The sequence below is a fragment of the Caretta caretta genome, chromosome 3 (genome assembly GCF_965140235.1).
Source record: "Caretta caretta isolate rCarCar2 chromosome 3, rCarCar1.hap1, whole genome shotgun sequence".
In the NCBI taxonomy this organism is placed as follows: Eukaryota; Metazoa; Chordata; order Testudines; family Cheloniidae; genus Caretta; species Caretta caretta.
In genome coordinates this window covers 52,570,079-52,595,360 of record NC_134208.1, presented here as the reverse complement: position 1 = coordinate 52,595,360, position 25,282 = coordinate 52,570,079, and the positions used below count along the sequence as shown (strand labels likewise).

General features: G+C 40.8%; 1 protein-coding gene across 1 annotated transcript in view; it reads left to right on the top strand.

Moving 5' to 3' along the window:
• Positions 1-245: 245 nt before the first annotated feature.
• Positions 246-25,282, top strand: part of EYS (eyes shut homolog) — a 1,269,973-nt gene continuing 1,244,936 nt past the window's right edge. Inside the window, exon 1 of the mRNA XM_075126509.1 lies at positions 246-346. Within this exon, the coding sequence (XP_074982610.1) occupies positions 247-346 (100 nt within the window). The 5' untranslated portion in view covers position 246. The remainder of the gene's footprint in view (positions 347-25,282) is intronic.

Genomic DNA, 25,282 nt, shown 5'->3' with positions numbered 1-25,282 from the left:
GCCACACTTTGAACTATCCCTGTCAAAATGGACCCATTGTAACTAATGAAGCAGAAAGATGCATGGCACACAGTTCATCCATCAGGCCATGTGTACAGTAGTAAGTGCACCTTCAAAGGATGCCCTGAGGTCAACATTTAAATTGCGGCATTCTGATAGTGCTTTTACATTGCAAATACTTTCTTCCTGGTTTTTAACGGTTTCGCATAATTTATCATATTTTCTTTATCTGCAATTTCAGGAGAAATGTGCTCTGTGAGCATGGATGAATGTCTGGACAGGCCCTGTAGAAATGGAGGAACCTGTGAAGATGTAATGAATGGCGTCAAATGCAATTGCCCATTTGGTAAGGATTTATAAGTTTTACATCACTCTGCATTACTCTGACTAAAGTCACATGTATGTTGTACTGCTGTTATTGAGATGTTATCAAATATTGTAAGGTAAGAGCATCTTGTCTGCTTCTTGAAAGACACATTGCTATTATTTAGAAAAGTAAATGTGGAAGCTCTTTGGGAACATTTGTCTAAAATTAAACCATGAAGAATTTTGATAAACAATAATCTAGCTCAGATAAAAAATTGCCTGTCAGTCTTTCATTCTAAGCCTTAAAATAAAACAAAACAATACATTATTTAAGGATAAGACAGCAATTCTTCATAACTATGCCCACATATGGCAATTTGTATACATTTGTTTATTAATTTAGTTATCTGATTTTACACCAGTTTAAACTGTTTTTTTTTTTTCTGTTTTTTGTTTGTTTGTTTGTTTGAAATATAAGTCCCAATTCAGGAAGACATTCCTATATATAAGGTTCCTATATTTGATTCAGCAAATTAGCAGTAGTAAATATTTAAATTATGGTAGCACCTATAGTGTGCTGGGTGATGTTCAAACACAGAAAAGAGTCTGTCCCTTTCGTGTAAACCCCACACTGATTCTGGAGGTTTAACAAGAGTTTGAGAGCTGAACTAACATAGTTGGTGGGATGTTAAGAAGGTCAGTTAGCAAGGCCACCTGAAAAGGGGTCAGGTTTCCTTTGAAAAGGACTGAAATTTTAGCTAAAAGGAGACACAGGAAAGAGGAGATTTTGCTCTGTGAGCATGGTTTGCTTGAAATGAGGAGAAAAAAGAATTGGAAAAGGCCATAAGAGTTGAATCCTGTGGTGGACTTCAAGATGGGGCAAGCCTCCAGGGAATCAGCGTTGGGCTGTGGTATTCAGCTAAGGAGCAGCATTTTGGGGAAGATTTATGAAGGGCTAAAGTTCAACCCTAGGGGAGAGTGGAACTGGCTTCAGTTTTTATTTTTTGGCTTGGTATTTACTGGAAACCTCTGGGAGACTCCTGTGGACCATAGCTGTAAAGGAAGGGTGAAGCTTAAGACCTTGGGGAGCCTGAGATGAATGCAGGTACACAGTGAGCCCCAGAAGGGGCTGTTGGGGAGGTCTGCAGATGAACAAGGTAAGAAGTAGCCCAGGGAGGAAGCAGCAGACCTGAGTGGAGAGACCTGGTCTACTTAATACAGGACCCTTGGTCTGGAGCCCAAAGAAGAGGAAGGGCTAGGGTTCTCCTACCAACCACCAAAAAGAAAGACTTTGGAGACCAGGGGTAGAAAGACTTGAGTTTGGACTTGAGCCAAAGACTTGATGCAGACAAGACAGTCAGACTGGGGAAAGGAGTAGCAGAGTGAGCAATGTGATGGCAGCAAACAATATGTTGATGATAGCTGTGTGGTGGATATTGTTTGTCTTTTTTAGGGGGTGTTTAGTTAGGAGGGATATTGAAGGGACAGGGACACTGAAAGAGAGGAAGATGAGGGAGATAGGGCAAGGGAAGAAGAGGGTAGTAATGCTGAGGTGAAGAGGCTCTGAGGGAAGGGAAGGGTTGATGCAAACAGTCAGCTAGCATAGAGTAGATAAAGTTCAGTGAAAGCTGTAGAATTTTTTCTGAATGCCCAGAGGTCCCTACTGCCCCCTCAGCTGGAGTCTCTGTCTCGCTCCTCTTTACAGCATTCTCCCAAGTCCATGTGGTGAGAAAGAGGAAGGAGAGACTCCACCTGGTTCCTAGTGCCCCAGAGTGGCAGTGAAGGGGCTTCTCCTGTGCACAGTTCTATGTCTGGGGAGGAGTGGCCCTGTTTTTTTTCTAAATATGTATAAGTATTTCTTATACCAAAGAACCATAGTAACACACTTTGAAGCCAGGTTTTTGTTTGCTATAATTCTCTATACTAGTACTTCTAGTTTGCTAGGTTTTGTTTATTGTGGTTTTAGTTCCCAGAGCTATCTGGGACTTGGTACTGTACATCTGATGTGATTGATAACAAGAATGTACTTGGAGCACATCATTTTGGGATATGGAAACTTGTTCACTAGAAACTGGACTGGGTGAATAAGGGTGGATATGATAGAGGTCTATAAAATCATGAATGGTGTAGTGAAAGTGAATAGGAAAGTGTTACTTATCCCTTCACAAAACACAAGACTCGGGGGGGGGGGTGTCACACAGTGAAATTAAAAGGCTGCAGTTTTGAAACAAACAAAATAAAATACTACTAGATATGACCCAGTCACCCTGTGGAACTTGTTGCCATGAGATGTTGTTGAGGCCAAAAGTATAATTGGATTCACAAAAGAATTAGGGAAGTTCATAGAGGATAGGTCCATCAATATCTATTAGTCATGATAGTCAGGAATGCAACCCCATGCTCTGGGTATCCCTAATCCTCCAACTACAGAAAGCGAGATTGGACGATAGGGGTGGATCACTGAAAATTGTCCTGTTCTGTCCGTTCCCCCCAAAGCATCTGGCACTGGCCACTGTTAAAGACAAGATACTGGGCTAGAGGGACAATAGCTCTGATCTAGTGAGGCTGTTCTTATATTCTTAAATGACCATTGACTTCTGAAAATGCTTAATACCTTTTCTGCACTGCCATTTGCATTTAAATGTTTAGTGTTGTTATGGGAAACTGGATTTGAAGAATGTGGTCTAGTGATGTGAATACACAACTGGAGGCCTGAACAAGAGAGTTTTACTCCCAGTTCTAACATATGGCATTGGGCAAATTGTTTCCTATTTGACTTCCTTTTCCCCATCAGAAAATGTAGGTAAATTTGCTTTTCACAAAGGTGTTATGATGGGAGTTAATGCACGTGGAGTTAATGTTTGTAAAGTGCGTTGAAAAGGAAAAGACACTATGTAAATTGTAGGTATTATTACATTGATTCTAATAGGAGAATCACTTCCAAATATGAAAGAACTAACTCCAGGTAACACATGAATAAGAAATGAAAACCTAGCTTCTAGTCTCCATGGTTTAATTGAATATTAATATCTTTCTGGCTTTCTGTCAGTAAATAGGTTTCCTTGATCAAAGGAACAATAGTTATTGGGGTTTTTTTGTTGGTGGTGCAAATAAATAGCCCAGCCTTGTTTTTAACAGAACTAGTAATATATATTTCCAAGGAAAACAACACAAGATGAATAAATAATTTGGTTATAGACAGTCTGTTTTTCTTTAAATGAAAATATATGGGTCAATAATTGAATGTTTGACTAGATGGCCCACAGCTAGCACTTCATTTTCTTGTTTTCCTTTATAAGTATTTTCATTTATTGTAGCTGTGGCCTCCTGAGAAAGTAATATATTAATGAAAACTTGCAGCTCTATTTTGTGTAATCTTTTGGGCATTACTGCCTTAATTTTAAATAGTTTGGTTGATAAATGTTTATAACCATTCCCTGGTCACTTCTTCTTTTCAACTCCTTGTTTGTTATGCTTGTTTGTTGCGTCTGATCTTTTGGAACAGTGACCATGTCTTCCTGTACAGTACAAGAATGAGGCCTCTGGGCACTATTGCAATATAAATACACAATCTAAGGGGTGGGCTATCATATGTGTAGAGTGGGTTTGCTTTTTAAGTAGTAGTAGTAGTAGTCTAGCTATTATGGTAATGTGTAGAGAGAGTCTTCAATCAGGGATCAGACCCTAATTATGCTAGGTGCTACACAATCACATAACAAAGAAATGGTCCCTGCTATGAAGACCTTACAGTCTAAGTCAAGGCATAGACTTTTTTTTTTTTTAAATGCCAGAAGGGATCATTATGATCTAGTCTGCACTCCTCTGTAACATAGGCCATAGAACATCACCCAAGGATTTCTGCATCATTTCTGGTTAAGCTATAGAATATGTTTAAGAAAAACTTCTAGTAATGATTTAAAGACTAAGACTTGGATGCACAAAAGGAGTGAGGAATCTAAGTCCCATTGTTAGGCATTTTGCTCATTGCAGTGAGGCCTGCTGAACATCATAGATAACTAAACTCCTTGTATGCATGTGTTTTTTTCAGTAACACTTTCCTAGCAGTTATGTTTCTTCCTGAAGGCATGTGCATTGCTGCCTATCTCCTACCTAAACCCCAGAGTGATTCACAAACTGGAGTAAGGTAGGGGTTTGGCTAATTAAATTGAGTATGGGGGCCAATCCAGTGGAATGCTCAGTGGGTTTCTACTGGGTTGGGCCCCAAAGACAAATTCTCACAAAATAGCTGGTGGTGGAGGACCACCTCACTCACAACTTTTAGCCTAGTGGTTAGAGTATCCTCGGATATGTAAGACCCGCTGATTAAAGTCCCCCCATCCACCTAAGCAGGAGTAGGGATTTGAACAGGGACCTGCTATCTGAGTACTCCAACCACTGGGCTAGGGGATATCCTGAGGTGTTCCTCAGCCTCTCCTGTTGAGGCTATTGCATTGTAGATAAATAATTAGTCACTGAAGAAGGCAGACTGGACTGTGTCTCTCACATCCTAGGTAATCACCAGGCTATAGAATCATTTGCATGCTTGTATGTGTTCTCTCTCACATGCGCTCTCTCTTGCATATTCATATGTATGGGTCAGAGAGTGTGCGGTCCCTGCCTAGCATGCTGTTTTTTTATGCATTGCAGTCTGAAGTGCCTATGTTTCCATATTCATTTTATAGGAGCTTGGGCACTTAACTCAGGCTCTGTTAATCTCACTGATTTTGTTAGGCACCTAAAAGTTAGGCACTGTGGTGCTCAGTGGCACAATGTCTAACTCCTTTTCTGCATCCAGGCCTAAGTGACAGAGAATCTACCACATCAGTAGGTAAATTGTTCAAATGGTTCATTGCCCGCACATATTAAATGAGGGACGACAGGTGAATGAAACAGAGGGAACACAAGGAAGCTTTGAAGTAGCTAAAGCTTTTCCTCTGTTACACCTGGACTATTGTCTATGATTCAAAGTGATAACTTAATCATTAACTTTCCAGAAGCAAAAAGCATGATTGGTGTGCCCAGGGCAGGCAATATTGTTTTATGCCACCAACACTGACTGTTAAGGGGATATTCAGGCCACAACCTGGAGGGGATCATGGCCCCAGGGACTGTCTCTTATGTGTATGTACAGAGCTTAACACAATGGGGCCCTGATCTCAGTTGTGACCTCCAGGTGCTACTCTAATGCTGCTGCAGCTGCTTCTTATAATGTAGTCCTAGGCTCATCCCACATTGTGAAGGATTCAGATCCCATGATCACCAAACTCTTACACACTATCACATATGCAGCAGGGGTTTTGGCATCAGCGATATCTACTTCTCAATAGAAGTTAGGAGAACTTTTTTCTAAATTCAGCACAGATTCTATAGAAATGTGTATATTTAATAGAACATCACATGAACACATTTGCTAACATTTTCCATTTTAATCTAAATTTTCACACCACACTAATTACATGTTTTCAGGGTTCCCTCCACACTCTGAACTCTAGGGGTGGGGGTTCGCTGCTCCAGGCCAATGGGAGCTGCTGGGAGCAGTGGCCAGTACATCCCTCGGCCCACGCCGCTTCCAGCAGCTCCCATTGGCCTGGAGCAGCTAACTGCAGCCACTGGGAGCCGTGATTGGCCGAACCTGCGGATGCAGCAGGTAAACAAACCGGCCCGGCCTACCAGGGGCTTTCCCGGCACAAGCGGCAGAACAAGTCTGGGAACCACTGATCTATAGGTTACACAAGGTGTGGAGACAGAGGGCTTGCTTCTCCACTGTCTTTTGCTTCATGTATTTATTTACCCATGTGCCAGTGTGTGAAATACTAGCAAATCTGAAGGGGTACCATTCTATACCCATCTAGGTCTAAAAATCTCTAAGTGGTACATAATGCTAGGTGTTTAGTCATGTCTGACTGTTCCAAAATGAGTGAGTTTCAGCACTAGCATGGGAATGAAGAGCTGAATTTTTACTCAGATCTAGCCCCTCTTTGACATTCAAAAGTTGCAAAGTGACTAAAAACTGCCCAGCAGAAGGGGACCCCCTGCTAGTGCAAGTGTGCTGGATCAGACCTCGTCTGATGTTTCCCTTCCCCTAATTGGCATAGGTCGCACCATAGGGCATGTTAGAGCATGGCTTGAGCACAGCAGAGCTCTGCTCTCCTCTGTAATTCTCCAGTGGAATAGGGTCCAATCCCCATTGGCCACATATATACAGCTTTACTAACCAAACACATATCTTTTGGACATCTTCGGTACATGTTGGTTTCAGTCTCTAGCCTCCTGGTATTCGTGCTGAGGTGTCATGAAAACCCAACTGGATTTATGACCATCCTCCCATCTCAAGCTGCAGCTATATATATCCAATGTCATTTTTTAAGTTTGTTACCACATAAATTCTAAGCTGCTTATAAAATCATACAAGTAGAACTGTTGGGGAGGGCTAGTGAGTTAGTAAAAGGGTCAAATACATTCCACACTTGGGTTAAAATTTTCCAGTGATCAGTACACTCTTGAATGATACTTATAAATATCTTCAGGTCTCACTACTTAACCAGTTTCAAATGCCAGTGGATGCTCTTGTATGTGTAAGAATGATTGTGCATGCCTATAAATGTGTGAGTTCTTTCAAATATCAAGAACTGCAAACATGCTGAGAGATAGGAGATTGCATCTTTCTTAAATGTATGTATAAGGAGTTCTGAACTTGTACAACATGATGCTGTCAAATAACCAAACTTTCTTTCAAAAATTATATTCCTCAAACAAGCAAAGACACTAGACTTATGTTAAATTTCAAGCTTCAGCCATGTTTAGATGCAACAAACACCCAAACATTTTCAAAACAAAAGAGAAATGATCTTGTTTTCATTTTCAGAAGCTCGATAGTATTTTTCTTCTGGTAAAGTTCATAACACTGCCTTATCTGGGGTGGGGGTGGGGCTGGGGGTGGGGAGGTTTCTCTCTCTCTCTTTTTTTTTTCCTAAGAAACTTCTCCAAAATTTAAGTCCTAGAGATTCATAATTTTCTCATAAACATTGCCTCAACATATACTTCATAGTATGTTAGTAAATATGTTGATTTATGTCAATATTTTAATTCAAACAAGATTGACACAACCACAGACTCTGTAAGCCTTTCTTTTATGCTACCAGATAAATTCATGGAGAATAGGTCAATCAATGGCTATTAGCCAGAATGGGCGCAGATGGCGTCCCTAGCCTCTGTTTGCCAGAAGCTGGGAATGGGTGACAGGCGATGTATCACTTGATGATTACCTGTTCTACATAAGAAAGGCCATATTAGGTCAGACCAAAGGTCCATCTAGCCCAGTATCCTGTCTTCCAAAAGTGGCCAGTGCCAGGTGCCCCCAAGGGAATGAACAGAACAAGTAATCATCAAGTGATCCATCCCCTGTTGCCTATTCCCAGCTTCTGGCAAACAGATGCTAGGGACACCATCCTTGCCCATCCTGTTCTGTTCATTCCCTCAGTTACGCTTAGCATTGGCTACCGTGGGAAGACAGGATACTGGGCTAGACGGACCTTTGGTCTGACCCAGTATGGCCATTCTTATGTAGATGAAACTTAATAACTGATGAGACTTACAAAATCTACCAGAATAAAAGCTGAGTTGCAACCTTTGAATAGGTTTCAGAGTAGCAGCCATGTTAGTCTGTATTCGCAAAAAGAAAAGGAGGACTTGTGGCACCTTAGAGACTAACAAATTTATTTGAGCATAAGCTTTCGTGAGCTACAGCTCACTTCATCGGATGCATGCAGTGGAAAATACAGTGGAGAGATTTATATACACAGAGAACATGAAACAATGGGTGTTACTATACATACTGTAACAAGAGTGATCAGGTAAGGTGAGCTATTACCAGCAGGAGAGCGTTGGGGGGGGGCACCTTTTGTAGTGATAATCAAGGTTGGCCATTTCCAGCAGTTGACAAGAACGTGTGAGGAACAGTTGTGGTGGTGGTGGTGGGGAAATAAACATGGGGAAATAGTTTTACTTTGTGTAATGACACATCCACTCCCAGTCTTTATTCAAACCTAAGTTAATTGTATCCAGTTTCCAAATTAATTCCAATTCAACAGTCTCTCATTGGAGTCTGTTTTTGAAGTTTCTTTGTTGAAGAATTGCCACTTTTAGGTCTGCAATCAAGTGACAAAAGAGCCTGAAGTGTTCTCCGACTGGTTTTTGAATGTTATAATTCTTGACGTCTGATTTGTGTCCATTTATTCTTTTATGTAGATACTGTCCAGTTTGGCCAATGTACATGGCAGGGGGGCATTGCTGGCACATGATGGCATATATCACATTGGTAGATGTGCAGGTGAACAAGCCTCTGATAGTGTGGCTGATGTTATTAGGCCCTGTGATGGTGTCCCCTGAATAGATATGTGGACACAGTTGGCAATGGGCTTTGCTGCAAGGATAGGTTCCTGGGTTAGTGGTTCTGTTGTGTGTGGTTGCTGGTGAGTATTTGCTTCAGATTGGGGGCCTGTCTGTAAGCAAGGACTGGCCTGTCTCCCAAGATCTGTGAGAGTGATGGGTTGTCCTTCAGGATAGGTTGTAGATCCTTGATGATGCGTTGGAGAGGTTTTAGTTGGTGGCTGAAGGTGATAGTTAGTGGTGTTCTGTTATTTTCTTTGTTGGGCCTGTCCTGTAGTACGTAACTTCTTGGTACTCTTCTGGTTCTGTCAGCCTATCACTTCCTGGACACTACGGTGCTAATAAGCGATGGTCACATAAAAACCACCCTATGCCCTGGTTCTCATGGGTGACTTTAATTTTCCTGATATCTGCTGGGAGAGCAATACAGCAGTGCATAGACAATCCAGGAAGTTTTTGGAAAGCATAGGGGACAATTTCCTGGTACAAGTGCTAGAGGAGCCAACTGGGGGGGAGCTCTCCTTGACCTGCTGCTCACAAACCAGGAAGAATTAGTGGGGGAAGCAAAAGTGGATGGGAATCTGGGAGGCAGTGACCATGAGTTGGTTGAGTTCAGGATCCTGACACAGGGAAGAAAGGTAAGCAGCAGGATACGGACCCTGGACTTCAGGAAAGCAGACTTCGACTCCCTCAGGGAACGGATGGGTAGGATCCCCTGGGGGACTAACATGAAGGGGAAAGGAGTCCAGGAGAGCTGGCTGTATTTCAAGGAATCCCTGTTGAGGTTACAGGGACAAACCATCCCGATGTGTCGAAAGAATAGTAAATATGGCAGGCGACCAGCTTGGCTTAAGGGTGAAATCCTAGCGGATCTTAAGCATAAAAAAGAAGCTTACAAGAAGTGGAAGGTTGGACATATGACCAGGGAAGAGTATAAAAATATTGCTCGGGCATGTAGGAATGAAATTAGGAGGGCCAAATCGCACCTGGAGCTGCAGCTAGCGAGAGATGTTAAGAGTAACAAGAAGGGTTTCTTCAGGTATGTTGGCAACAAGAAGAAAGCCAAGGAAAGTGTGGGCCCCTTAATGAATGAGGGAGGCAACCTAGTGTCAGAGGATGTGGAAAAAGCTAATGTATTCAATGCTTTTTTTGCCTCTGTCTTCACGAACAAGGTCAGCTCCCAGACTGCTGCGCTGGGCATCACAACATGGGGAATAGATGGCCAGCCCTCTGTGGAGAAAGAGGTGTTTAGGGACTATTTAGAAAAGCTGGACATGCACAAGTCCATGGGGCCGGACGAGTTGCATCCGACAGTGCTAAAGAAATTGGCGGCTGTGATTGCAGAGCCGTTGGCCATTATCTTTGAAAACTCGTGGCGAACGGGGGACGTCCCGGATGACTGGAAAAAGGCTAATGTAGTGCCAATATTTAAAAAAGGGAAGAAGGAGGATCCTGGAAACTACAGGCCAGTGAGCCTCACTTCAGTCCCCGGAAAAATCATGGAGCAGGTCCTCAAAGAATCAATCCTGAAGCACTTAAATGAGAGGAAAGTGATCAGGAACAGTCAGCATGGATTCACCAAGGGAAGGTCATGCCTGACTAATCTAATTGCCTTCTATGATGAAATTACTGGTTCTGTGGATGAAGGGAAAGCAGTGGATGTATTGTATCTTGACTTTAGCAAAGCTTTTGACACGGTCTCCCACAGTATTCTTGTCAGCAAGTTAAAGAAGTATGGGCTGGATGAATGCACTATAAGGTGGGTAGAAAGTTGGCTAGATTGTCGGGCTCAATGGGTAGTGATCAATGGCTCCATGTCTAGTTGGCAGCCGGTGTCAAGTGGAGTGCCCCAGGGGTCGGTCCTGGGGCCGGTTTTGTTCAATATCTTCATAAATGATCTGGAGGATGGTGTGGATTGCACTCTCAGCAAATTTGCGGATGATACTAAACTGGGAGGAGTGGTAGATATGCTGGAGGGCAGGGATAGGATACAGAGGGACCTAGACAAATTGGAGAATTGGGCCAAAAGAAATCTGATGAGGTTCAATAAGGATAAGTGCAGGGTCCTGCACTTAGGACGGAAGAACCCAATGCACAGCTACAGACTAGGGACCGAATGGCTAGGCAGCAGTTCTGCGGAAAAGGACCTACGGGTGACAGTGGACGAGAAGCTGGATATGAGTCAGCAGTGTGCCCTTGTTGCCAAGAAGGCCAATGGCATTTTGGGATGTATAAGTAGGGGCATAGCGAGCAGATCGAGGGACGTGATCGTCCCCCTCTATTCGACATTGGTGAGGCCTCATCTGGAGTACTGTGTCCAGTTTTGGGCCCCACACTACAAGAAGGATGTGGATAAATTGGAGAGAGTCCAGCGAAGGGCAACAAAAATGATTAGGGGTCTGGAACACATGACTTATGAGGAGAGGCTGAGGGAACTGGGATTGTTTAGTCGTGGAAGAGAAGAATGAGGGGGGATTTGATAGCTGCTTTCAACTACCTGAGAGGTGGTTCCAGAGAGGATGGTTCTAGACTATTCTCAGTGGTGGAAGAGGACAGGACAAGGAGTAATAGTCTCAAGTTGCAGTGGGGGAGGTTTAGGTTGGATATTAGGAAAAACTTTTTCACTAGGAGGGTGGTGAAACACTGGAATGCGTTGCCTAGGGAGGTGGTGGAATCTCCTTCCTTAGAAGTTTTTAAGGTCAGGCTTGACAAAGCCCTGGCTGGGATGATTTAATTGGGGATGGGTCCTGCTTTTGAACAGGGGGTTGGACTAGATGACCTCCTGAGGTCCCTTCCAACCCTGATATTCTATGATTCTATGATTCTATACCGGAAACCTACTGACCGCTATGCTTACCTACATGCCTCCAGCTTTCATCCAGACCACACCACATGATCCATTGTCTATAGCCAAGCTCTGCAATACAACCACATTTGCTCCAAACCCTCAGACAGAGACAAACACCTACAAGATCTCTATCAAGTGTTCTTACAACTACAATACCTATCTGCTGAAGTGAAAAAACAGAAATATCTTATGTTATGGAGGTTTGGTCTTATTTCTATCCAGACAGCATCTTGAAAAAGTTTTCATGCTTCAATTTACTAACCTATTCACACTGAAAAATGTATACCGCATATGCTCATTCATTAAACAAAAAAACAAAGAAAACCTCATGCATCTAGAAGCATCCTCTTCCAGTTTAAGGGCCTTTATCAGGCAAAATTCTGAAGGCTCTAAAACTGAAAACCCAAATTCGTGGTACTTACTGGCCCTAATTTTATACCCTATGAATATGCAGATGAGTCAATGGAACATGGAGGTAGGGACAGCTCCAACCTATGTCCAAGGGAAATCATGGTGATTACCTTAAGATGTGAAGTATATCAAATTTGACCCATTGCAGGGTTGCCATCTTTCTGATTACAGAAAACCAAAGAACCAAGCTCTGCCCTGCTCCTCCTATGCTCCACCCTTGCCTACTCCATTCCCCCCTCCCTCTGTCGCTCCTCACCCTCACTCACTTGCTCATCTTCACCAGGCTGGGGCAGGGGTTGGGGTGCAGAAGGTTGTGAGGGCTCCATTTGAGGATGTGGGCTTCAGGGTGGGGTCAGAAATGGGGGGTTCAGGGTGTGGGAGGGAGCTCAGAGTTGGGGTGTGGAAGGGAGTTCGGGCTGCAGGCTCCGGGCAGCGCTTACCTCAGGCGGTTCCCAGAAGCAGCTGTCATGTCCCTCCTGCCCCTAGGCACAGGGATTTCCAGGGGCCTCTGGGCGCTACCCTCACCTTCAAGCAGTGCCCCACAGTTCCCATTGGCCGTGGTTCCCAGCCAATGAGAGATGCAGAGCCAGCATTTGGGGTGGGGACAGCACACAGATTCTCCCTGGCCTCCCCCGCACCTATGAGCTGGAGGGACACGTTGCTGCTTCTGGGAGCTGCACAGAGACAAGGTAGGCAGGGAGTCTAACTTCGCTCTGCTGCACCACCAGCCGGACTTTTAATGACGATGCTGACTGGAGCCACCAGGGTCCCTTATCAACTGGCTGTTCTAGTTGAAAACAGGACACCTGGCAACCCTAACCCAGTCCCTGTTAAGAGCTAAATTAACTTTGTCAGATAAAGAATTTATTCCTGTAATCCTCCAACATTTTATTATTGTCTAATCTCCTAAAAGCCAAAATACTAGTCCAAACTAAATTAATTACAGTTCATACAATGAAATCTTTGTCAACTCATATTTTAATACTGGCAATCAACACAACCCAGTGTATCTTTCACAAATAGGCAATATAATGGAACAGACTGAGGACCTCTTCAAAGTTTAAGCAAATGAATTTCCCTTTCTTAAATGTAGGTGATTCTAAGAAAATCCAAAGTGAAAAGAAACCTGGCCTCTCAAATCACCTACCTGCACAATCTCATAAAAGATTTTCTCTTAAATCTGACCATAGAAAATTAAATTCAACAGCCTATTTACTATGATGCCAAAACCAAGTCATTTAATGTAGCATCAAACACTGACAGCCCAGGATTTGCATAATATTTAAATTTATTAATATAATTAGAAACACTATATAAATCATCCATAGCAGGAACAGCAGAAGCCATGGAAACATGAAATGTTTCTTCATTCTTACTATTGTCTCTATCCACTCTGTCTTTAGGCAAGCACAATTTTCAGAAACACATATTGCTGCACAAAAACTGAATACATTTATTTTCCGTTCTCCAGAATTTTCCATAAGTAAATAGTTCTATTTATTTTTATTGAGAGGGTTTTTTAGAGCTTGGCTCAGCAGGGCCAATTTCAATGATGAAGAAAGAATAATTCTTTGAATGATTTTACGGTATTAGCAGTTCTGGGATAGACATCATCAGGTACATTGAATTTTGCATCTTCAGAAAGTAGTCAGTAAAAGTTGCAAGAAAGTTCGTTGTTGTTTTTTTCATTCCATGCTGCTGTAATCATTCCATGCTCAGGATGTGTTTAAATATTTGAATGAACATTAACAGACTACACTGTAGATGATATTCATGCAGAATGACATGCTGCTGAAAGTTAAATATAAAGGAGTAAATTGAGAGTAGCAGTAAGTATAACTGTACCAGCATCTTATACCTAACAAAGTTGGTACTTGAAAGAAGCATGCTGAATGTCTCTTCTATTCTGGCTGTTATCAACTGCAAGTGACATTCTCAGTTCAGACATGACAGTGAAGTCACAGCTTATATTAAGAAAATAGAAACAAATGGAGATTGTTCTTTTATAGTTTTATAGTTGTTCTTTTATAGTTCTTTTATAGTATAGTCTCAGTCTGGTTTAATAACTACAGATATGTTCTGATATTTTAAGTAACATGACTTGTGGGATTTTACTTCTCTAATACAATATGTGGTACAGTACAAGATGATAAATATGCAAAGAATAACTTTGTTGAGTGGAATGGGATTAACTAGTTAATGTCTTTATCTCTTGTAAATTTGAATCACTTCATGATATATTCTATCCATCGATGCATGTGCCATTGTCAACATTTAAGGTGTCTGGTAGAAAAAACAAACAAACACATTTTCCAACTAGCTCTACTAAAAGTTGAAGCTCTGGAGGCTGCTAAGAGCCTGGTCATTGGAAGGTTTTGTGTGATTTCTAGCATGGGATATTTTTGTTTTGTTTAAAGCACTTACAGATTGTTTCTTTTTTATAAACATTACTCAGTAGTCACAATGTGGGAGTGTTGTGCCAGGAAGTAAGAACTATTATTCCCATTTCACTGACTGGGAAATATAGGGAAAAGGCTTGATCTTCCCCCACCCCCCAAAAGTGACTAATGATTTTGCATGCCTCAATTTTTGGTTGCTGAGCTTGAGACACCTTCAGAGTGTTAATTACCCACATTCTGAAAATCAGACCTCATTAACATGTGTTCAACTAAAATCAACAAGTGTTAAAGGGGTTTGATTTTCAAAGGTGGGAGGATACTCAATATTTCCTGATACTCTGGCACCTTTAACATGTTTCTCGCTCAGAACCCAAAACTTAAAGTAAACACAAATCATTAGCCACTTTTGAAAATCTTGGCCAGAATGGTTGTCACTTTACTAAAGACATAGTCCCAAAGGAAGAATTAGTGTTACTCCTTTTTGACCTGAGCAGCTAGAAAAGTTTGGAGCCCTGGGGATGTTCCAGTTGGGAGCAGAAATTGATGATGGAGTCTGGTATTATCTCTGATGCAATCTTGATTATTTACAAGAAATGTACAATATCATGTTTCTCTGAATGCAGGAGGAACCAAAAACAACAGATAGTTTTGACTTATTTTAGGTGGGGACCCTTGTCTCTCAGAGAAATTTTATATTAAGGGCACATACACCCATGAGTTTCAGCAAGGTTTTAACTCAACCCATAACAAGATTGAATCCAGTTAACACCAGCATTCTCAGGAGTATAGATTTTATTTTTCCTCGGCTTAGTCCACTAGACCAGGTACTCTTACACTACTAAACTGATCTACTGATGGTTAGACCTATGATACATGTTTGCTGTGGACAGGAAACTCTGACTATTCTGTGGGAGAATGGGAGACAACCTCCATCTACAATTAAATGATCTAGACAAAACTCCACAAACAGATTAGTATGTTTTCCCCATTATCTTCCTCTTATGAGCCTTTCCCTGGAAGCAATCTTGCATCAAGCCCCATACTAAAATCCTTTGGGGGTGCAATGCAATAGAATAAAAAATCAGTGTAATAGAAGCATAACAAAATGCTATCCAAAATGCAAACACAGAAAAATGAAGGATGTGCAATTTGACCAAAAAAGAGTGAAATTGATGATAACAATTATTATGGTCATTCTAATTAAACCCTAAAAATGTCAGCAAAATGACACTAGGGAAAGTTACATTAATCAGGCCCTAAAAGGTAGTTATAAGATTGATATGGCTTAACCTTAATCACATAAATAATGGAAAGTCACTTGTGCCCTTTGTCTGTTATATGTTTCACCCCAAGAAGACTGAGTGCAGCTCAAGAATGCTTTCCCTGTCTCTTTTTGTTATATAACTCCTGCACCTTTTTTTCTAATAGACAAATTTGTCTACCATCATCTACTATACATTATGTCACCTTCTAAAACAAGCTTGGTATGCCTTTTCCTTTTTACCGTAATCCATTAGGTATGGACAATAAACAATATCTGGGTGAAATACACATTTCAGATTACATGTAAATCACTCTTAAGCAATATTTAGCATAACCACTCACAATGCACTATATGGGGGGCTTCTTATCTTGGGGTGGACATAAGTGAGCTGTTTCCCCAAAACACAAATTGCAACTTATCAATACAGAATTTACTTTAAGGTTTAAAAGTTAAGAACAGTATTATTAATCCTTCTTCACAGGGAAAGTCTACAGATTCCATGACAACAGGGCCTTGCAGCCCCTTGGAGGCAGAATCAGACCTGTCAGTCAAGTCAGGATGGGAGTAGCTTCAACCCTGAAGATTCCACTTAATCTGCATCCAGCAGCTGCAGGCAGCTTTACCAGACACCCTGCTCAGAGCAACACAATTTACAAAAAAAAAAGGGATCTTTTGATGTCTAAATTTAAACTTATTGGATGCTTAGGAAGTGGGACCTTACAGCAAGCTTTCTGGAGACACATAATCTAATACAGGGGTAGCTGGCTGCAGCAGCTTTCAGCATGGCATGTCTGGGCAGGCCTGTCTGACAGGAACACCTTACAAACAATGAGAGGAATAAAGTGTCAAAGAAGGGCACAAAATTCCTGATCCCACTCATTCTTCTGATTGCCAGCCCCCACTCAGGGCTATCTAGCCCCTGCTCACCCTGCCATGTCCTACTTGTCTCTCATGCTTCCACAAGCTGTTATATATGTGGAGATGAGAGGGAGAACAGCCAGACGTGGAAGAACAGTCAGGAGGTAAAAGGTGCCTCAGACGATCATTTTCTTCTATCTATTTTTCCCTGACTCTTCATGAAAGTCTGGGTTCACCTTTATGTAATCTGCCTCAATCTCTATGGGATTCATGAGGAAAAATGGCTTCTCCCTGGAAGGCTTCTCCCACCCCTTCCTCCCTATAGTCTTAGGGAGCATTTGTAAATTGAAAGTCTCAATTTAGGGATCATCTTAAGAGTGAACTCCTTCAAGTGATGCATTATTCTGTCTTGCTGTACTGCTACATTACTTCATGATTGTCATCTCACCATAGTGTATCATGGGAAATGTAGCCTGGCCAGGGAGCCCAGCTCAAAGGGGGCTCCAAACTGCAACCCCCATGAGGCACCACAGTAGCTTAGGCAGACACAAGAACGTTGAACCAAACCAAAGCTTTTCAATTTGGTTCAACAAATCAAAAATGAAACCTGATTCTAGAACATCAATCAAATCTAAATCTAAAATGTCAACACAAAATATTCATTTCAACATTTCCCAGTCTATTTTTTAACTTTCCATTCTCTGAAAAAGTCAATATTTTGACTTCTTGTCCCAATTCAAGTTGAAAACAATGTCAAAATATCAATTTCCTACAAGATGCAAATTCCAACTTTCAGTCATCTCTGCACAGAACCCACTATCCACATCCTCCCTGGGATCAGTGCTGAAATGAGTATTGAGTACTCATAATAACACTAACTCTCCAAGTCTGATTAATTAAGACATGCTGAATCTACTGCTGAAGTTTTATCAGATACCTCTTTACTTGTTGATATAACAGATCCTTAGCCCTGCTACAGGGTTCCAATTTTTTATGTTCCTGGACAGAAAAAAAAAAAAACTGCTCTTCGTTCAAACAAAAAGGGAACTAAACATCAAAGAAGTCTGCTTACCCCAGCAAAGGATAAATCTGGAAGAATGGAATCTATGTCTGAAAGTCTTTGAGTGCAGGCTCAGGACCCTGTCAATAGAACTTTTTGCATACAAGATCAAAGAAAAGTACTAAAATTTTATTCAAGGTGAAGAGTAATAGTCAAAGTTGTATATCTCCTCCCATTGCAAACACATTACTGTATTTCTTGTTCACAATTCACTCCAGGGAAATCCATGTACACTCGAAATAGTAGAAGTGAGGCTGACGTCTATAGTTCTTTGATCTAATTCAGAAGGCAACCACCCTTCCATTTTTCTTCCCTGACAGAAAGGATCTGCACTCTGGCCCAGAGAAATTGAATCAGACTCTCTGTTATGAGAGACATTAAACAAGGTTTACAGGCATATACATAATCACTGCTTTAGCCTCCAGAAAGCAACAGGACATTTTCAAAGGTTTGGTCTATGTATAAGGAATAATACAAAAACATTAATATTTGCATAGTGAAAGCAAAGGTAAAACATATATTTTGTAATTCTTACAGCAAGATTTTAATGTACACCTAAAACACTGGACTGTACATTTGCAAGTGGCAACCTTTTCCAGCATTCTAAAGATAGCAAGTGAATACACCATTTCATCTCATCCAGAGAACATAAGATTACTCAGAGCTGCTTCACATGTCAGGCCTGAACCAATAAAGAGTGCTTCCCCTAGAGGGAATGGAATCTTGTACTAAATGCTCTGATTAAACATTCCTTTGATCCCTTGTTAGAAATGTCCTTATACTTTCTTTTTAAAATATTTCTCTCTTTCTGATTGCAAATACTTCAGTAAGGAGCCTTGCACAGTCTTTGGATCTCATCAGTAGTACAGACATATTCCACCTCTCATAGATGTGCTAAAGCTAACACCACCTTAATCCCTAAAGTATACTTTTTGTGACCTGTGGAACACGAGTTCATTCTCTCTTCCATTATTTTGCCCATATACAAAATGTAAACCGAGAAACTCTGACATACTCGAGGTCTTCTAACAGCCAGACCTTTATATGGGCAATGCTAAGCAATTCAGAAAATCTCTAGCTCTATTTATTCCTTACTGTCAACCCAGAAAAGAGAAAAAAAGAAAATGAAGACTGCAGTTAATAGCTAAAATGGTGCATTTCTGAAACATAGAATGTCAGATGCCTTCATTTACCCTCAAATGTTCAGTCTCATTAACTCAGCACCATGGAAGCCTTCTGTTCTGGAGAATTGTATGCAAAATTCAAATAGCTATGAAAAATGGCTACCTGGTCAGGTCATCTGTTCACATCTTCACTAAATTTTACAAATTTAACATGCCGGCTTCATCACTCCCAGCTGTGGCGAAGATGGTTCCGTGCTCTGTGCTGAGCTGGTAATCATTGAAAATAGAACATGAAGATTCTCTACATTGTGTGTAGTTATTAATACTTTTATTGCCTTCCTGGATACACACTGCTCTTGGAAATGCCATTCTCATGGATCGGCAGATTTCTCTTCAGAAGAGAAGCGAAACTTTTTCAGATGAGTTGCAGTTTCTTTTTCTTATAGCAGGAAAGTTCACAGATCCAACCCACACCACAGTATTAGTTTTGAGGGGAAGTATTACAATACTGAGAGAAAGCTTGTACTGTTACACGTCTACTTTTTTGTGGCACCATATTAGACTGTCAGTATCTGGATGGAATATGAAGTTGTTCTGTAGTAGGAATGTGTTTATATGAATTTCTTGCAATGTTCAATATCTTGTTCATTAATGGTTAAAGGAATTATCTCTATGAAGCAGCTTTGGAAGTATCTCAAACAGGCTCGGTCTTCAGGGAATGGCTATTCTTGACTGACAAGATCTGGTTTTACCTCGAGGGAACCGGAAGCAGGGATATTGTCCTGCATCTCTGGACTTGCCTCACAATTCCTTTAATTTAATGGGAAACTTTCTATGTATATTGCAGGAAAATCTATCTAGATATACAGGCTCAGAAAGTCACTAAAATCATAAGCATCATTTGACAAATGGCATTTAGGAATACCACAGAAAATGAAGCTATAGAATATAGTTGTTATTTTTTTTAATTAATAATCAAAGATATATTGCCTTTAGTTTGGAAAATATATCTGGGAGTTTCAAAGGACTATAAGGTATTTGAGGCACTCATATTCCATTGAAATTCACTGAGATTTGGATGTCTAAATTCTACTGAAAATGATACGATCAAGGGCAATTACAATGAAATCAGTGGAGTCACTGGTGGTGAATTTGGCTCCTATTTTTAAATAATTCTAATAGCTGATTTCAATTAAAAATATCTTTATTGTTGTGGGGTTTGGAGTGCAATCCAGACCAGTAAGGGGTTGTGTCACCTGTTACCATGTAATCATGAGTGCCTCACAATGCTTTGCTGCTGTACCTCCCTGCCTGGGATGCTCCCAGCCAGGCTACAAAAGTGAAAGTCACACCCTGAAGTGAGTGTGTGCTAGACAGCCTTGGTTCAGCAGCTCTGCCCTCACCAGCTGGTCTATAGCTCCATTCTGACTTCCGCCAGCCTTTGGTTACAACCCTCTCCTGGACAGTTCAGAAAAATAACGTTTGCTTGTTCCTCTGAAGACACAAAAGTGAATCACAGACTATTAACTGGGGTAAATACACCCTTCTTTTTAAACACAACACTGAATTGGATAATGGTGAAAATAAAACAAATTTATTAACCATAAGTGATGATAACAAGTAAAAGAAATAAAGTTAGAAAGGATTACAAGCAAACAAAAGTAAAAACACATATCTAAAAGTCTAAAACATAATTTAGCAAGGTACAGGCTTTGTTCAAGATGGTTTTCCACCTATTTCCAGTTTTGAGATACTTCAGCCCCCTCTTCATTGAAGGACCCAATGAGCTTTCTCAGCTTCCAAGAGCTCTGTTCGATTGTGTCCATCTGGTATTGGATGCTAAAGATAGCTTCTGCTTTTGCTTATATCTTCCAAAGTGTAATGACTTTGTTTCAAGAAGCAGGATGACATCATGCTGTCTTTCGTTTCCTGTGGGCTGCTCATCCCCCTGTCTGTAACTGGGGCATCTCACGTTAGTCATCATGTATCCATAACTCCATACATATGTCACACATGAATATTAATGATCAGTGAATTATTAGTTTTCAAATATACCTCACAATGCATATTTTGAAAAAAAGATGATTACAATAGTGTGTAAGGTGGGAATATAGGAGTATTTCAAAATAACGATCCACTTTTATTAATGAAAGTCTCTTTTTCTCTCTCCCATTTTTAAAAAAAAATATTATTCTGTTCATACTGCTTCTGAGTAAAGTTAATCAAAAATTTAAATTACCATTCCATATAAAATTAAAAAAAAATAGAAAAAAAAATCTCCTAATTCAGAATGAAAAGGAGAAATTTTGGAATTTTCCACAGAAGGTAAATTTTAATAATAATAATAATTAATAATAATTAGGGCAGTCAAGTGATTAAAAAAATTAATCACGATTAATCATACTGTTAAACAATAATAGAATTCCATTTATTTAAATATTTTTGGATGTTTTCTACATTTAAAAATATATTGATTTCAGTTACAACACATAATAAAAACTATACCATGCTCACTTTATATTTATTTTGATTACAAGTATTTGCACTGTAAAACCCCCCAAAAGAAATAGTAGTTTTCAATTCACCTAATACAAGCACTGTAGTGCAATCTCTTTATCATGAAAGTTGAACTTTCAAGTGTAGATTTATTTTGTTACATAGCTGTACTCAAAAACAAAACAATGTAAAACTTCAGAGCCTACAAGTCCACTCAGTCCTACTTCTTGTTCAGCCAATCGCTCAGACAGACAAGTTTGTTTACATTTTCAAGAGATAATGCTGCCCACTTCTTGTTTACAATGTCACCTGAAAGAGAGAACAGGCGTTCTCATGGAACTGTTGTAGCCAGCATTGCAAGATATTTACATGCCAGATGTGCTAAAGATTCATATGTCCCTTCATTCTTCAACCACCATTGCAGGGGAAATGCGTCCATGCTGATGATGCTCTCTGCTTGATAAGCATCCAAAGCAGCGTGGACCGATGTATGTTCGTTTTCATTGTTTAAGTCAGATGCCACCAGCAGAAAGTTGATTTTCTTTTTTGGTGGTTCGGGTTCTGTAGGTTCCACATTGGAGTGTTGCTCTTTTAAGACTTCTGAAAGCATGCTCCACACCTAGTCCCTCTCAGATTTTGGAAGGCACTTCAGATTCTTAAACCTTGGGTTGTGTGCTGTAGCTATCTTTTGAAATTTCACATTGGTACCTTCTTTAGGTTTTGTCAAATCTGTCTGTGTTTTGTGAAATCTGCAGTGAAAATATTCTTTAAATGAACAACATGTGCTGGGTCATCATCTGAGACTGCTATAACATGAACTATATGGTAGAATGCGGGTAAAACAGAGCAGGAGACATACAGTTCTCCCCCAAATAGTTCAGTCAGAAATTTAATTAACACATTGTTTTTCTAATGACTGTCATCAACATGGAAGCATGTCCTCTGGAATGGTGGCTGAAGCATGAAGGTTCATACAAACATTTATCATATCTGGCACATGACCACCTAGCAATGCTGGTTACAAAAGTGCCATTCAAATTCCTGTTCTCACTTTCTGGTGACGTAAATAAGAAGACAACATTATCTCCTGTAAATGTAAACAAACTTGTTTGTTTGGGAACTGACTGAACAAGAAGTAGGACTGTGCGGACTTGTAGGCTCTGAAGTTTTACATTGTTTTGTTTATGAATGCAGCTATGTAACAAAAAAAAAATCTATATTTGTTAGTTGCACTTTCACGATAAAGAGATTGCACTACAATACTTATATGTGGTGAATTGAAAAAAAATATTTTTGTCTATCATTTTTACAGTGCAAATATTTGTAATAAAAATAATATACACCATGAGTTTTAATTACAACACAGAATACAATATATATGAAAATGTAGAAAAACATTCAAAATATTTAAAACATTTCAATTTGTATTCTATTTGTAATCTAGTGTGATTAAAACTGTGATTAGTCATGATCAATTTTTTAAATCATGATTAATTTTTCGAGTTAATTGCATGAGTTAACTGTGATTAATCAACAGCCTTAATAATAATACTACATTATTTCAAATTATCTGAAATAATTAAGAAAATTTGTAATTAAATTCTACCTGGGAGCCCAAGATCCAAGTATCTTGGCTCTGTGGTAGTAAGCCTAGAAGCCCTGAGCACCCCCAGGGGTTTCAGAATACTTGTTGTGGAGCCCAAAGACTAGGCCATAAGACGTGACTAAGCCTTCCTAAACTTCCAGAATCCTAGGTCCATGGCAGGGAGTCTGATAGTCTTAGATCTTCCAGATCTTCCAGATCTGCTAACCTCCCGGCTCCATGGTTTCTGACTCCCAGCTCCTGATCCAGGGGCTTTCTTTTAGGTGGATTGCCAAGAAGCCAGGCAGGTGAGCTGGCTGGAAACAAGGCAGGTAAGGTTCAAATCCCGCTTGTGTTCCATTGGAAGACTTGCTGAAATCAATATCTTTATGCAAAATATTTCACTACTGAAAATGCTGATTCATCAAATGGGGGGGAAATGTTCCATTGGAAAACAATCTCCAGTTCTGATGAATATGTGGATGCTTCTGAATAGAAATATTTCTATAAACTCATGGGCTGTATATTTCACTGCCTTATCACTCCTCTATACATTCTACTTTCTTTGTGCTGCCCAATCTTGAGCTTTCCTTCTGAAGTCTTCGCCTACCTTGTTTTTATCATTTTCACAACTTGTGTTGCTCACTGGAACATGATTGTTTTTCTTTTTTTCAACTCTGTTATTTTAGTTTTTTGTTATATCCTTTGCTGCCGGTTATCTGAAGACATAATTCTCATTGTTTCCCTTTCCAAACTTCTCCCAGAGGTAACTAAATTATTTCTTCATTTCTTCAGTAAGGAATATTAGCTACTGGAATCCTCTCTTTGTTGCAGATGTGCTCATGCAGATTTGTTTTTCCAATTTTATTTCTTAACGTGTGACCTAACAGATACATTCCTTTACATATTAAGTAATCTGCTTTCTGTGCAGACTCATAGCATTATTTTTGTCTTACTTCAATTTAATTTCCAAATCTGACTTTTGACTATTGTGACTGAGTTTTTTTCAGTTCACCCTTTCATTTCAGGTGTGTGTTGAAAGCACTTAGAATAAAATAATCTGTGCATTTTAACTGTAGCATTGTGTATGGTTTTTTTCTTGCTAGTTCACTCTATAGAAAATGTTGTCTAGACATGCCATGTACTCTTTTTTGAGAGAGAGTGCCTTATTATTTTACTCATGGTTCAGTTTTAATCTTTCAGATGACTGTGTGTAGGAATATAATGAAAGTTTTAGAGGAACAGCCGTGTTAGTCTGTATTCGCAAAAAGAAAAGGAGTACTTGTGGCACCTTAGAGACTAACCAATTTATTTGAGCATGAGCTTTCGTGAGCTACAGCTCACTTCATCAGATGTTTACCGTGGAAACTGCAGCAGACTTTATATACACACAGAATGTCTGCTGCAGTTTCCACGGTAAACATCTGATGAAGTGAGCTGTAGTTCACGAAAGCTCATGCTCAAATAAATTGGTTAGTCTCTAAGGTGCCACAAGTACTCCTTTTCTTAATGAAAGTTTTAGTTGCTTGTAGGCAGGCGGGGCTGTGGAGGGGATTTAAAGGGCCGAGGCAACAGCGGCTGCCAGAGCTCCGGCCCTTTAAATTCCCTCCACAGCCCAAAGCCCCGGGGTAGCGGTGGCAGCCAGACTGGGAGCCCCCGGGGCTCCTCAGTGTTTTAAAGGGCCCAGGGCTCCGCTGCGGTAGCGGCAGCTGGAGCCCTGGGCCCTTTAAATCTCCCCCAAGCCCCGGGGCTCCCAGCTGCTTGTGCAGCTGGTAGCTCGGGGGTGATTTAAAGGGCACCGGACTCCCAACTGCTACTACCGCAGCTGAAGCCTCGGGCCCTTTAAATCAAGATTTAAAGGGCCCGGGGATTTAAGGCCACGCCTCTTCCTGTTGAGGCCACCCACCCTGCTCAGGACTCTGGCCTACCGGTAAGTCCTCTAACTAAAACTTTCATTCTACTCCTACACACAGTCATCTGAAAGATTAAAACTGCACCATGAGTAAAATAATAAGTAAGTCCTACAATGAAAGTTCACCCTTTCATTTCAGGTGTGTGTTGAAAGCCCCGCCGCCACTACCCCAGGGCTTCAGCAGCAGGGCTCCAGCAGGGATTTAAAGGCCCAGGGTGGTAGCGGCAGCTGGAGCTCCGGGGCCCTTTAAATCTCTGCCAGAGCCCTGCCGCCTCTACCCCAGGGCTCGAGCAGCAGGGCTCAGGTGGGGATTTAAAGGGCCCTAGGGCAGTAGCGGGGGCTGGAGCTCCGGGACCCTTTAAATCCCCACCAGAGCCCCGGCGCTGCTACCCCAGGGCTTTAAATTGCGTCTGGGAAAGCCGGTCCCACTACGGCGCACCGGCTCTTGCCGGTACACAGTACCGGGGCGTACCCGCTTACTTTCACCTCTGCTTGTAGGTTTCCTCATACATGAACATGCCACTTGTCTGTGCCTTGAATGTACAAAGTTCTTAATTCAGCATCTTGTTTTGGGGGAAAAATTGAAAATAAAATCCATGGCTGGCTTGTGGAAGATTAATTTATTAAAACAACA